This window comes from Opisthorchis viverrini (genome assembly GCF_000715545.1).
Source record: "Opisthorchis viverrini unplaced genomic scaffold scaffold10284, whole genome shotgun sequence".
Lineage (NCBI taxonomy): Eukaryota > Metazoa > Platyhelminthes > Trematoda > Opisthorchiida > Opisthorchiidae > Opisthorchis > Opisthorchis viverrini.
The window spans coordinates 1-1,117 of NW_008755905.1; the positions used below are offsets into that span (position 1 = coordinate 1).

Here is a 1,117-nt window from a genome sequence, read left to right on the forward strand (position 1 = left end):
AACCCTCATCAGCATTGTATTCGTCTGAAGAACCATCAGTGGCCTCTGGATGATGCGCAAACTTCTAGATCAAGTTTTGTGTTGTACCAAGTTGTGTGCGGAATTAGGACATTTATAAAAGACACCAACATTAACAAGGCGAGAGATTCGTCCAGCAAAAATTTTTATCAGCGGAAACATGTCATTCGAAATCTTACCGGCTTCATCTCATCTTCCTTCTCAGGAATTCCCATACCTTCAGCATTCTTCTGCTCTCCTTCTGGATTCATCTCCGAAGACCATTGCTTCAGCGCGAAAAGACTCATGCAAATTCCGTACACCAAAGCGCAGCAGGCGAGTATAACAAATGAGTTCTGCAGCGAGATCAAGTGCACCGTTTTCCCAATCAGGAATGTCACAAAACCACTAGAGTCGAAAGCGCCTGAGAGCAGAGAGACCACAAATCCACGAGAACTTGGGAACATTGAACTAATCTGGTGGTTGCAGATGAGTGACGAGACGCTGGACAAAGAGACAAAAATTCCGGCGACGAAGAACAAGGCGCTTGAATCCCGGCTGGTAAATGCAAACATAAGCGTGCCCACGAAAAAGACACCGACGGCAATTAGCTTCAGCACTCGCAGTCCAACGCGATCCATGAGAAACCCAGCTCCTGTGACAAGACACATCTGTACCACAACCCAGACGATGAACGCATTGTGGAACATTCCTTCTTGAGCGGGACAGTTTGGCTCTGTCGGGCTGCATTGATAAGCAAAGACACCCAGTTTCATGTAGATGGGAATCAGCGCATTGTAGCCGTAGTTATATCCACTGAACCAAAAAAGTTCAAAAAGCGCCGCAACCAGGATGATCCAGCGTTTATGTCTCCATTGGCAACACGAGTTCAACCGTCCGCCTTGACAAACGAACAGAAAAAAACATGAATCCAAATTACATTCCCAAATAACAGTTGAGGCAGCCCAATTTAGATGAAATGAGGATGTCTAGCGACAAGGGCTTTGTTCTAGTGTGAGCGGATGTGGACGCATGACAAGTATTCTGACCTTCATGAAAGCCCACGAGAATCCTACTCCCCATGAAAAAATCCTTGTTGATTTTTTAACGAGCACTTTGT

General features: G+C 45.7%; 2 protein-coding genes across 2 annotated transcripts; one reads left to right on the top strand and one right to left on the bottom strand.

The window, feature by feature from the left end:
- Nucleotides 1–200: 200 nt before the first annotated feature.
- Nucleotides 201–896, bottom strand: T265_16031 (hypothetical protein; the record flags this gene model as incomplete). The annotated part of the gene is made up of 1 exon (XM_009179514.1): nt 201–896. A coding segment is annotated over one exon (696 nt), but the record flags the coding sequence as incomplete, so codon positions are not given.
- On the top strand, nt 304–926 carry T265_12264 (hypothetical protein; the record flags this gene model as incomplete). Its single annotated transcript, XM_009179515.1, has 2 exons — nt 304–558; nt 609–926. The coding sequence occupies 2 exons, from the start codon at nt 304–306 to the stop codon at nt 924–926; spliced, it is 573 nt and encodes a 190-aa protein (XP_009177779.1).
- Nucleotides 927–1,117: the final 191 nt, after the last annotated feature.